General features: G+C 40.7%; 1 protein-coding gene across 8 annotated transcripts in view; it reads left to right on the forward strand.

The window, feature by feature from the left end:
• Window positions 1–11,467, forward strand: part of WDR17 (WD repeat domain 17) — a 118,250-nt gene that overhangs the window by 89,829 nt on the left and 16,954 nt on the right. For 6 of the 8 annotated variants that reach the window (XR_013352617.1, XM_077848595.1, XM_077848593.1 and 3 more), the window contains 7 exons: window positions 892–912; window positions 2,568–2,679; window positions 6,318–6,459; window positions 6,744–6,846; window positions 8,179–8,280; window positions 10,224–10,322; window positions 10,639–10,822. Coding sequence is in view for 7 of the 8 variants with exons in the window: in XM_077848595.1 (XP_077704721.1) it covers window positions 892–912; window positions 2,568–2,679; window positions 6,318–6,459; window positions 6,744–6,846; window positions 8,179–8,280; window positions 10,224–10,322; window positions 10,639–10,822 (763 nt within the window). In the remaining variant the exon portion in view is untranslated. The remainder of the gene's footprint in view (window positions 1–891; window positions 913–2,567; window positions 2,680–6,317; window positions 6,460–6,743; window positions 6,847–8,178; window positions 8,281–10,223; window positions 10,323–10,638; window positions 10,823–11,467) is intronic. The other 2 variants (XM_077848597.1, XM_077848598.1) reach the window with 1 other exon arrangement.

Below are 11,467 nucleotides of genomic sequence, written 5' to 3' on the forward strand. Positions count from 1 at the left end.
GGTTTCAGTATATGAATGTTGGGGGTAATACAAGCATCCAGTCTATTGCTGCTATCACACTATACCCTCTTTAATGTGTGACTAAGTCAGCAAAAGAGAAACACTTCTCATTTTCCTCTTCTCATTTTCTAGATCTGGGGGCTTCATAGTGAATACGGAATCTCAGAGTTTTTAGAATTTTTACCATATCTTACATTCATATGAGAGCTCCCTCCCCCAACCTGAAGATAGTAGTACCCCACCATCAGCCTTAGGCTTAAATCTATTAAATGCCCACCATCCTTGGAGATGTTTTTCTCTCTGTCGGAAAGGATAGCAGCCAGTTACGTACTTACCATGACTTGCCTTGGACCCATCCCAAAGCATGAGGTTTAACTCAGATTGTTTATTCACCAGGGTGACCAACTCCATACTAAAAGTCATCACCTAATCTAAATAAAATGTGATTCGTTCCTTTTTCCTAGGTGAAGGTGCAACATAGCAAAACAGAAATAGAAATTCAACTTAAGTGAGGTTTAAAAAAAATCTTTCAACTGACTATATGTGTTAGTTGCTTTTCATATAAAACAAACTTCCATTTCCCTGTAACTGCCCCAAGAAGTTCCCTTCTATGTCCATAGATACTTGCACCAAGAACTAGGATAAACTTCAAATTCTAAAATATGTGGTGCTGATCAGGTTTATTTCCAGGGGGAATCTGTAATCATCATGGCTACTTAGAGTTCAGAAATTTAAGTAAAATTTGGACAGCTGCATAATTTTGAGAGGATGTTCATGATTTTGTAAACCAAGTATATTTTGCCTTTTTTACATTTACTGGTAAAAGTCTCCTTCTTGTTTCTTGTTGCATATTATCTATGGTATTCATATTTAAAATCATTTTCTTTCTAGCTTTCCATCTGTTGGATACAGGTATTATCTAGATTTATAAAAACATCTAATTAAAGAAATCATGTTATATTTTAGTTCTATAATATTAACTCTGTATTAAGAAATGATCATTACCTGTTTGGGCTTCATTGGTTAACAGAATGCTAGTTCATTTATAGAATTTATAACATATAAAACCTAACTACAAAGTAATAACAGTTCCTGTAGCCTCGGTACAAAATCACTCCCGATTTTATACTTAAATCATGTGTAAGTAATGAATTGTGACTTTCTAAGATATAAAACAGTAGTAGCTAAGCGAGTGAAAATGTCTGTTCTGGTAGCAAAATGTAAGATGTTACATTATTTGGTAGGTCTGTATCATTACATATATGCATTTTCCCCAACTGATATACTGAATTGTCAATAAATAGGAAGTTACACTAAAGAATGAATAAAATTAGCTGGCATTGCCATAAATTTCAGTGTATGAAGATATACTTCTACAGTGAGAAAGTCAGACTTTCATCTGTAGTTCATAGAAGTTTGAATAGAATTTTAACATAGCAAGTTTATGCACTATAAAAGCAAACAATCATTTCTGTATTCTCATGGACATAGCTGAATACTGCTAGTACATGTTGGTATCAGAAAACATAGTCGTTTAAACTTTTTATCAAGAGCAGGTGAATTGCCCTAATTTGAGGCTTGTAAAAACACTCAGAGATTTACCTGCTCCTCAATGATAGAATATTTGACACACACGAACTGTCTCTATTCCTGTTCTCTGCTCACGACATTCTGGATTAAACATCTGTTACTGTTTTAAAAATAATTTATTCACATAAATGACCAAGATACATGTTTCTGAAGGCTTCACAAAGAAGGTGAAGGAGCCTGTTACTCTCAGAAGTCTGCCCTTCAGAAATGCACATCTGAAACACTGCGTATTCTCAGGTTATGAATGTGTCATACAGTGAGTTTCTTGAAAATTGAATAATATCTCGAACCCTTGCAAGTTAGCATTTTCTCAGTTCTGACGTATGCAACCAAAACCTCTTTACCTAGTGATTTTTAAAAAAGGTATTACACAGAATACTTTTAATGTAAAGCTGTGAAGTCCGTACAACACTTTAAAATACCTTATTTTTAAGTGATTTATTCCACTCATTGAATCTTTAAAAAGTAAATCAGAAAACTGCATTTCTATCCTTGATTTTCACCTAAAGTTTAAGAGAGACGCAAAATACCCAAACTTCTAAACTTTAAATACCCAAGCATTCTAATTGGTTTTAATGAGCTGGCTAATCCAGGGCAATTGGCAAGTGTAACAAAAGCTGATGAGAATTAGCTTTCATGAAGTTTGCTTTATAATTCACTCCCAAGAACATATCTAATGCCCTTAGATACTTTGGTTAGGGAATTCTTCTGTAATAACAAAATTAAATGCAAATATAGAAAGATTCATTTAGATTTTTTGAAAATTACAGGAATTTTGTAATACATTTCTCCTTCATAGCCCTTCTGTTTCTGTCATCTACATTTAGAAGACTTTCATAATTAGGTAGGAAATTAGTACCATTTGTGGAAGCAATCAAGGGAGGTGGTAGGGTTTTCTTCCTTTGAAATAGTTCTAAGTGATATTTTTAGATTTTGTTTTTCCTTAATTGAAGTTTCCTCTTTTGTTATGTGCATAGGAATCTGGCGGCCGATCTTCTCCTGATGACTCCCGATAATGAACTACACCTAGTTAAGCTCTGTGCTTTCTACCCAGGGTGTACTGAAGAGATTAATGATCTTCATGAGAAGGTATGCTAAGGATATTACTTGTCCTGGTTTGCAGTGCAGGGCTGTGATTTAACTAATTTTAGGTTCAGGCACACAGAGATGCAGGGAGAGGAGCAAACATATCCCTTTCAAGCCCTTTTACAAATGTAGCAAATGGTAACAGGAAGTTGAGCATTTGTTGAGCTTCTGCTGTATGCTTGGAACAGTTTTAAATTTTCACATTTTTGTATTTTACCCAATTCTGATGAAACCCTGAAAAGCACGGGATACTGTTACAATTTCAGAGAAGGTAAGGAACTGCCCTTAGTTAAGAGTGGAGTGTGAACTTGAGCCTCAGCCGGTCTGTCTCCACATCCCTAGCCCTTCCCACTCTGCCGCTCTGCGCCATAGGGAACAAGCACACTATTTAAAAATAGGCAATTTAGGATCTTTAAAAGAGTTAATGGAGTGTAATGAAATTCACATGCATTACTCTAAAATGCTTTAAAAATATTCCTTTGTAGAACATAGGAATTTATGTGCCAAGATTATATATAAAAGCAACCAAAATATTCAGTAATCGGAAGATTATTTATGCAAACTGTAGTACATTTCTGCATTTCAGTGCTTTTAATCCATTAAAAAGATCATGAAGTTCTATTTTTATTGACATTGGTAGATAGCTATAAAAGAGTTATGTAAAGAAGCAGAATATGAAATGCACATGCCGTATGATTCTCATTTTTAAAATAACTGTGTATATATTTATGTTATTTATAGTGTGTTTAAGGGGATATGTACAGTTCTTTTATGAAAAAGGTAAAATATAGTAGAATATTTTATCTTTTAACTCTGAAAATAACAATGTTTTGTTTCACTTTAATGAGCCTTGAATTGTCCCCAGTGCCTGGGTGGCCCTACTCATCCAACAGTGGATTCTTACTAAGTATTATGTTAGCACAGATAGATCAAAAGTATGTGTGAGTGTGTGTGTGTGTAAGTGTGTGTGATACCAGGGAAATACTTGTGATAGGATAAATGTGCACAGTGATCAGTGGGCTATGAGATCATGGGTCATTTAATTTCTTTATACACTTTGTATTCTGTGAATTATTTTTTTAAATGAGCTGCACTTTGCTTTCACAAACATGACAAATAAAAGCTCTTTCAATGTTGCAATTAAAATAGTGAAGGAAGTAGGAACTTTACATTTGCTGCATAGTACTCTCTTTTTTTTAAAGATTTTATTTGTTTATATGAGAATGAGAACAGAAGCAGGGGGAGGGAGAAAGAAAAAGGAAGGGCCAGAGGGAGAGAGAGAAATAAGCTCCCTGCTGAATACAGACCCCTAAATGTTAGGGCTCGATCCTAGGACCCCAAGGTCAAGACCTGAGCTGAAGTCAGATGCTTAGCCAACTGAGCCACCCAGGCACCCCTGCACGGTGCTTTAAATGTACACCACATATCTTCTGAGGTGAGGACAGCAGGTGCTAATATTGGGGCTTAGGGAGGCAAGGAGATATTTGTCTGGGTTTACACACTAGTAATGACACGGGCAAGATGACATCCACATGGTCTTTTCATCACACATCCTAAAAGGATGTAATTAGATTTTCTGGTCAGACTTCATTAATAACTCTTTAGAAAGACTAGTCACGGGGATCCCTGGGTGGCTCAGTGGTTAAGTGCCTGCCTTCAGCCCAGGGCGTGATCATGGGAGTCCTGGGATCGAGTCCCACGTCAGGCTCCCTGCATGGAGCCTGCTTCTCCCTCTGCCTGTGTTTCTGCCTCTCCCTCTCTCTGTGTCTCTTATGAATAAATAAATAAAATCTTAAAAAAAAAAAACACTAGTCAGTATATGTAAAGGTGTTATTACCTCTGGATCATTTCACAAGTAATGCTAAAAGTTATATTTTCAAATATTACGTTAATTATATGACTTTCAGAATTTTAAGATAGGACAGAAATTGTAGGAATGATTATCTTACTCTTCTTATATTATATTTGAGGATACAATTCAATAGAAACCATTTTTTATTTCCTTTTTGGGTGTCTGTCAAAGTAAAGAAACTTTACTTTGTCTAGCCAGGCATAGGACCTAGCACATAGTAGTAATTGCTTAGCAAATAACTGGCATTTAGCAAATAAATATGGAGAAACAATATGAAATGTTATATGTATGAAAGCTCATTTAATTTAGTTTGTTGTAATTTTTAAGAGAGCAGGGAGAGATTGAGGAATCCAAGATGTTCCGTTTACCAAATTTTCATGTATTTTTTTAAGTTTTTCTTTAATTCCCAGATAGTTAACATCCAGTGTGATGTTACGTTGAGGCGTATAGTGCAGTGAATCAGTTCTTCCGTACAACACCCGATGCCCATGACGGCAAGAGGGCTCCTTCCTCCCCATCACCTACTCTCCCACCCACTTTAAACCACAGCAAATAGGAAACTCTTGAATAAGTGCATTAATAAAAAGATCGCGGGATCCCTGGGTGGCGCAGCGGTTTGGCGCCTGCCTTTGGCCCAGGGCGCGATCCTGGAGACCCGGGATCGAATCCCACATCGGGCTCCCGGTGCATGGAGCCTGCTTCTCCCTCCTCCTGTGTCTCTGCCTCTTTCTCTCTATGTCTATCATGAATAAATAAATAAATCTTAAAAAAAAAAAATAAAAATAAAAAAAATAAATAAATAAAAAGATCACATAAACCATCTCAGTAACTTAAGGGGGCGTGAAGGGACAGTACGAAGGAATGAGAGTGACAAACCTCACAGGCAGGGGGCGGGGATCGGTGACCTTGCCCTGATGGAACAGCAGCATCCGGGTCACGACCCCGAATCCCTTCTGCGGTGGAAGCACCATCTCTGTGGTTTCCAGAGACCAGAGACACAAGGCATGAGACTGTGTATGGGGGTTGCTCAGAAACAAACCAGCAAACGTTCAACACTTCAGCCTCAAACATCACGAACATACAGATGTGGACATAAAAGATAACTTAATTTCTGTCCTTGTTGTGGAAGCAGAAGAACTTGCCTCGGGGAGGAGCAGACTCTGAGTTTCAACAGGAAAAAAAAAAAACACTATATGAAAAAGATGGGGAGTAGTATTGCTTTACATTCTACCATAAGGAAATTTCATAGGCTCAGAATCTCCCATTTTTGTGGCATTTAGGAATGTCAGAGCCAACGACTCCGGGAACTACGTTTTTTTGCCTTCCTGCTTAAAGTGACGTTGCTTTGTCTCAAAGGCCACAGTGAAATTAAATACCACAGTGTAGGGGACACGTAAGAGGGTTTCATTTATGTTTTCTACATTTTATGTAGTTTCTGGTATCGGTCAGTATGTTCTGAAATAAGAAATCTCAGCATTTTTTTCCTAAGTTGCATGCGTGGATACTATTTCCAGTATCAAAATCAGGACAATTTACTTCTACCTCTTTTATTAGGTATTTATGTGATGAAAAACTACTAACTCATTAGGTAATATCCTGTTTATTGTTCTTGGATCCTAAAGATATGTCCATAAATATGTGCTCTTAATACAGATTACTTCATTTATATCTATTTTGGGCAGCTTTTATAAGAAAAGCACAGTAGGCATACTGGAAAGGCTCAGTGCTTATACCACTGCTTTTCCCCCTGTTAAATTTTAGTAACATCATCAAACTGATTCCTTTTCAGTGCAAGCTCCCCACGCTAGAGGAGTGTATGCAGTTAGCGGAGGCAGCCCATGCGGATGGTAATATATTTGAAACTGTAAAGTATTACTTGTTAAGTCAGGAACCTGAAAAGGCCCTTCCGATTGGTATTGACTTCATCAAAGGTAAGTTTCTAGTTGGTAGTATAATCTAAAATCTCATTTATTTGATCTTTTCATTAATATTGATTGGAAGCCTTAAACTCCAGCACTGGCCATCTTAAATTTAAAAAAAAAGCAAGAGATTGGTGATTGTAGGGCATGGGAACTTGAGAGAGGGTTAAATATCCAAATAGTTGTGATCTTGATGGGATTGACCAGAAAAAAATTAATTATCTAAGTTAAAAATTGAATGAACATGTTTTAATACTATTATTTAGAAAATCTCTTATTTGGTTTTATTTTGCCAGAATACATCACTAGTTCAGATTGGACATTGGATACCATCTATCCGGTTCTTGACCTGTTGAGTTATATTCGCACTGAAAAATTACTCTTACATACATGTACTAAGTGAGTACTTTTCCCCAAAAAATATATAATTGAACTTATGTAATGTTTTTAAATGGTTGTATTCTTTTTGGTGTTCAGATAAAGAATAAGATCATCTTGGACATGTAGATGCCCTTGTAGAAAAATTACATTTTTATTTGCTATTTCCTTTTTTTTTTTTAAGATTTATTTATTTAATTCAGGGAGGGAAGCAAAGAGAGAAAGAGAATCTCAAGCAGACTCCATACTAACCATGGAGCCTACACGGGGCTCGATCTCACTACCATGAAATCATGACCTGAGCCTAAACCAAGAGCTAGACACTTACTGGGCTACCCAAGAGCCCCTTTGTTTGCTATTTTTACTTTTACTTTTGCTATTTTTATTTTTACTTTTGCTTTTTTACTTTTTTATTTTATTTTTTTCAAGATTTTATTTATTCATGAGAGAGAGAGAGAGAGAGAGAGAGAGAGAGAGGCAGAGACACAGGCAGAGGGAGAAGCAGGCTCCATGTAGGGAGCCCGATGTGGGACTTGATCTGGGACCCCAGGATCACTCCCTGGGCCTAAGGCAGGCACCAAACCGCTGAGCCACCCAGGGATCCCCTGCTATTTTTAAGAAAAAAATACAGAAGTCTACTTGAAACAGAAATAATCGTAGTGGTCCTACTTACCAATACCTAGAGTGAGCATGTTTATATATGTGTGTACACACGCACACGCACACCTGGCTTAAATAGTGCTAATTCAGAGCCTTGGGGTATCCTTCGACGTCAAGTCCTCCAGAAGCGAGTCATCATATCTCTTAAATAGCCTCTGTGTGCAAAGGGCAGGCACTAGAAAGTGAAGAATGGACCCCATCCCTACATTCAAGTATCATTTAAGGACCTGTTGTCCATAGAATGAAAGTCCCCAGAGACGGCATGTAGTTTGTATTGGAGGCTTTGGGCTATTTTTGTGTTAATGGCGTGTGTGGAAAAGATGATGCCACAGCCTGGGGAACTTTGACAAGTTTCCCTAGCCGGAAACGGAGCGGGTATGCTCTGTCCTTTCCTAGAGTCTGCACTGTGTGCCAGGAATCCCTAAATCGGGCCTAATGAGTTATTGACAGAGAAATTCAGATGAAGACACAGGTTATATAGAGAAAAACAAGAAGGCAAGAGTGAAACGTCATCCGCAGCTTAGCATCAGTGTGTGAATAGGAGTTAAGTCACGAATAAAACATCCTCACGTTGAGAAAATTTTCTGAACACATTTTGCTATAAATGTCACTCATCAAAATATAGACATATGGGGGTAATGTTCTGTGCCGCAAGTTATGGAATCAAAAAAAAATAAATATATTCTCTTTTAGAGCTCGAAATGAATTGCTCATATTATGTGGTTATGTGGGCGCATTACTGGCCATCAGGAGACGGTACCAAAGCATTGTTCCAGCCCTTTACGAGTACACAAGGTAAGGCCGCTCTCTCTTCTCCGAGGACAGAGCCCAGCGTGGTTTCTGGAAGGTGCCAGACACGTGTTGCATACATCCATTCATCCCACATGTCCTTTCTAACAGAGCAGCGATGAACTGTAGGAATCAGAAGCGAGTTAGGATGTAAATTAATAGGACTCCCAACTCTGGCTTAAACACCTGGGGTTTATTGGTCTTAAGTCAGCTGAGGTCGGCATTCCAGGCCTGCGAAGGCGGCGCACAGAGCCCATCGCGGACCCCAATCCTCCCTTCCGAGCGCCCTTCCTGTGGGGCAGACATTCCGGGACCAAGTTGTCTCTGCCCCGTCACTACCTGGCGCGGTGAGGGCCCCGTGGAGGTGTCGGGCGGCCCCTGGAGCAGGCGGGGGACAGCGGGCAGTGCCCCTGCCGGGACACTGCGGGAAGAACCTATTTCGGGGCAGGCAGCAGACCCAAACTCGAGAGCAACTTTTAACAATATTACAGTATCTTATGGGAGCCATAGGATGTACCACATGGGATTAAAATATTGTTTAATGGAGTATGGTCATTAATCTATGACTTGGGTAATAGAAAATAGTCCCTTGAAATAATAATATCAGAAATAAAAGGAGGCGTTCAGACATGAGGCAAGAGAGACTGGGGAGATTGTATCTAAATTACTAGAAACACGCTGGTTTAGAACGAGAAACTAAGAAGGCCCTGGTTGGGAGCCCCTTCCTACCCCGCTGGTGGTGGGAGCCCCTTCCTACCCCGCTGGTGGTGGGAGCCCCTTCCTACCCCCCTGGTGGTGGGAGCCCCTTCCTACCCCCCTGGTGGTGGGAGCCCCTTCCTACCCCCCTGGTGGTGGGAGCCCCTTCCTACCCCCCTGGTGGTGGGAGCCCCTTCCTACCTCCCCGGTTGTGGTCTGTGTCTTGTGCTCACGCTGGCACCCTGGCCCCACATACTGAGTGAGCCCCATCCCCGTCGCTCCCTCTGCTTCCAGCTCATTCTCCGGGTCTGCCCGCACTCCTCTCCCCTCTCCGTGCTCTGTCCTTAGGAACCTCGCCCTCTGTGGCTCCACCCATCACCTCCCTGGCGGGTTTTGTATTCAGGCCCAGCTCCGATGGCTCGCTAGACTCTGGCCTCAACTCCATGTGCTCAAAATGAAGATGCTCTCCCTCCTGAAATCCGCTTCTCGTCCTGTGTTCTCTCTCTCTCTCTCGATTGTCGTTCTGATTCTGTGGCCCAGAATCAAGTGATCAGGGTCACGAGGAAGTGTTCTCTGACGGCCGTGGCCTCGGCCTGCGTCACCTCCCTCCGGCCATAGCCCTGCTCCTGCTCACCCCATCTCTGCGGCTCTGTTCTTCTGCTGTGGCCTCGCCTTCCAGAAGCAGCATCCCCCCTCATACCCCCAGGACTCCCCACTGTCCGTCACAGAGCTTCCAGATCCTGAGTCGTACATGAAAGGTCTGCAAACCTAGGGTTCGGGCTGTGGCGCCCACCGAAGCCCACTCTGTTCCCCACCCGGCCAAGCTGATTGCTTCTGATCCCCGTGCTGTGGAAACTTCCTCGAGAGTTGCTCAGTGTCCCTCAGCCCACTCGTTATCTCTGGTTTTCTCCTCACTCTTCCACGCTGCTTTGTAGACAGTAGATCGTCAAAAACCACTGGGCACTTAAAGCTCATTTGCTTTTTTTTTTTTTTTAAATATTTTTTAAATATTTTATTTATTTATTTAGGATAGTCACAGAGAGAGAGAGAGAGAGAGGCAGAGACACAAGCAGAGGGAGAAGCAGGCTCCATGCACCGGGAGCCTGACGTGGGATTCGATCCCGGGTCTCCAGGATCGCGCCCTGGGCCAAAGGCAGGCGCCAAACCGCTGCGCCACCCAGGGATCCCTTATTTGCTGTTTTTGATAGCTGAGTCTTGGATGTCAGGCGGTAATCTCTTTCTCTCTGTTTCAGTCAGCTATTAAAACGTCGGGTGGTGTCAGTGCCTTTAAAGATCGAGCACCTTTCTGAGGAATTGGATGCGTGGAGAGCTTGCACACAGTCCGTGAGCCGGTGAGTGAAGACGCTGTGAAAATTGGGATTTGGAGGTATTAAGATGATAGACAAACCTGTTGAAAACATGGACTGGCTCACTATTAATCTTAGCCCAGTAATGCCTCTTGGCTTGTTTACAGCATATATTCAGTAATAATTTACATTCCTGTTCTTTTCTGCCTTTATTTTAAAGTCCTTCGTTTTATGAATTCAGTCTAAATTGCCATCAGCTCTAAAGGGGAACTGAGTAATCCTCAGGGACTGTTTCTATTGTAAACCTCATTTATTCTATGGTTTTACAAAAATGAAAATGTAACATCTGTTGAAAATATAGGTCCTCAGAAGAGTCTGCATGTACACCCCCTTCTGACTCACAAAAAATGGTTTATGCAACTTTGCTAAAGAGACTCCAGGAAGAGCCGCTTGGAGGAATTGTCGGACCAGATTACGTGACCGGATCGAACCTGCCCAGTCATTCTGATACCCACATCTCTTGCCTTACGGGATTAAAAATCCAGGTACGGCCTATTGTGAGACATAAATGGTTTGTTTCCATTTGTTCCTCTATTTTAAAAACTTTTCTTAAAATAAGCATAATCTGAAGAAAGGAGGTACCCATAAAGAGCACTAATGAGTAAGAAAATACTGCCCTCACTGCTCTCTCATTAGTATAAATGGTTTCCCTGTCCTTAAAATAAAATGAGAGAGATGGTCGTTGCATTATTACCATGAAAGCAACTCATGGAGTAGGTCTACTTACTAACAAATGTTTAAAGATACATGTAGATCATATCCTTGGGGAAATTAAATAAGGAGACAAAGCAACAGTCAACATGGTTCTAAATTATATCACAATAGATTAAAATTAACTTTGTAGTCTCGCTTTGTATGTTATTTGCACAAAGAAATTAAGAACTGGCAGGTGTATGTTATTGATAAACATGTTCTTACATTGACTTACTTCTTACAAATCATTGGGATTGATCGTGAAGGATGGCTAACCCCTAAGGAAGGGCCCTAGTGTATGGTCAGAAATACGACGTGCCCCATTTCTGGGGAGAACGGAGACCCTTTCATGGTCTCAGGGCCGGGGCCAGGTGGAGGTGTCCGTGTGAAGCACACCACGATGAGTCCGTGTAGACTGCAGTCCGGAATAAAAGAAC

The sequence above is a fragment of the Canis aureus genome, chromosome 15, assembly GCF_053574225.1.
Source record: "Canis aureus isolate CA01 chromosome 15, VMU_Caureus_v.1.0, whole genome shotgun sequence".
In the NCBI taxonomy this organism is placed as follows: domain Eukaryota; kingdom Metazoa; phylum Chordata; class Mammalia; order Carnivora; family Canidae; genus Canis; species Canis aureus.